The sequence below is a fragment of the Mandrillus leucophaeus genome, unplaced genomic scaffold, assembly GCF_000951045.1.
Source record: "Mandrillus leucophaeus isolate KB7577 unplaced genomic scaffold, Mleu.le_1.0 Scaffold484, whole genome shotgun sequence".
NCBI lineage: Eukaryota > Metazoa > Chordata > Mammalia > Primates > Cercopithecidae > Mandrillus > Mandrillus leucophaeus.
Window position 1 is genome coordinate 524795 of NW_012105187.1, and position 1449 is coordinate 526243.

Here is a 1449-nt window from a genome sequence, read left to right on the forward strand (position 1 = left end):
AAAAATCTTATCAGATAAAGGCTTGGAAGATATTATACTAAAAAGGTACTTTTCTTTTCTTTTTTTTTTTCTGAGACGGAGTCTTGCTCTGTCACCCAGGCTGCACAATCTGGGCTCACTGCAAGCTCCGCCTCCTGGGTTCACACCATTCTCCTGCCTCAGTCTCCTGAAAAAGGGTACTTTTCAAAGGAAAAAAATTTCAAATTTTGCCAATAGTTTTCTGATCCATTTCGTTTTCTTTCCTCATCTGAAGTAAACTTCATAATTCAGATAAATGAAGATTGAAGGAAAAAGACAGAAAAAGAAGTCCCAAGTTTGTTAAAGACTAAATTACTAATTTTATAAGAAATGCACTTTTGTTATTTTTATATTATTTGAGCAAAAACTAGGCTAATAAATATTGTCTGATACTACTAGATTCCATTTAATAATAACGGTTTATAGACACTAATATTCCCCTTGTCTTCTTTTTACACTATTAATTTTCTCAGAGACTTAAAACAGAAGTAAAATGTGTCAACTCTTGTGTATCAATCTCCAAATAATAAAGTCATATTTTAGTCTTTGAAAAAACTGATTCAAAAAGAACAAAGATCAAATAAAATTTATTTACCTCAACCAGTATACCAACAAAAGGGATAGAAGCTTCTTCATATTTCACAAAGAATACGTTGGGATTAGTCTTCCAGACTCCAAGCCATTTGTCTTTCAATTTTAGTTTTTCTGATAGGTATTTACCCATAACTTCATCAGCATCTTCTGCCTAATAAGAGAAAAAATGTATCTATATATAAATATATGAAATTATAGATTTTTACCTGTTTTTTAAATTGATTTCTATTTTCAAATGGAACCAATATAGCCTTAAATAATGAACGACTGGAAAGTTACAGATTTTAACTGAAACCACATCTAGTGGAAAACATGACCAACAAAAAATTAAACTTAAAAGAGATCTATTCACTGGAATAATTCATAGATAAGACAGCTAGTTATTGTTTATGTCTTAATTTTCAACTTTTTATAAATATCACCACAATGAATATGCAGGTACACAAATTCTTCTGCTACAACTTAAAAAACTAGGTTAGAAACATGAAATATTTGCTCTATTCCGTTTTATCAGATACGTATTTTCTATATTAAAAAAATCATGCCACCAGGCACGGTGGCTCACACCTGTAATCCCAACACTTTGGGAGGCCGAGGTGGGCGGATCACCTGGGGTCGGGAGTTCGAGTCCAGCCTGACCAACTGGAGAAACCCCGTCTGTACTTAAAAAAAATTACAAAATTAGCCGGGCGTGGTGGCGCGTGCCTGTAGTCCCAGCTACTCGGGAGGCTGAGGCAGGAGAATCGCTTGCATCCGGGAGGCAGAGGTTGCGGTGAGCCGAGATTGTGCCACTGCACTCCAACCTGGGCAACAAGAATGAAACTCCATCTCAAAAAA

The 1449-nt window shown here is 35.1% G+C and overlaps 1 protein-coding gene across 1 annotated transcript in view; it reads right to left on the reverse strand.

Moving 5' to 3' along the window:
* Positions 1 to 1260, reverse strand: part of SHCBP1L (SHC SH2-domain binding protein 1-like) — a gene marked incomplete at its 5' end in the record, with an annotated part of 60642 nt that extends 59382 nt beyond the window's left edge. Inside the window, 2 exons of the mRNA XM_011995331.1 lie at positions 614 to 763; positions 1222 to 1260. Of these exons, the coding sequence (XP_011850721.1) occupies positions 614 to 763; positions 1222 to 1260 (189 nt within the window). The remainder of the gene's footprint in view (positions 1 to 613; positions 764 to 1221) is intronic.
* Positions 1261 to 1449: the final 189 nt, after the last annotated feature.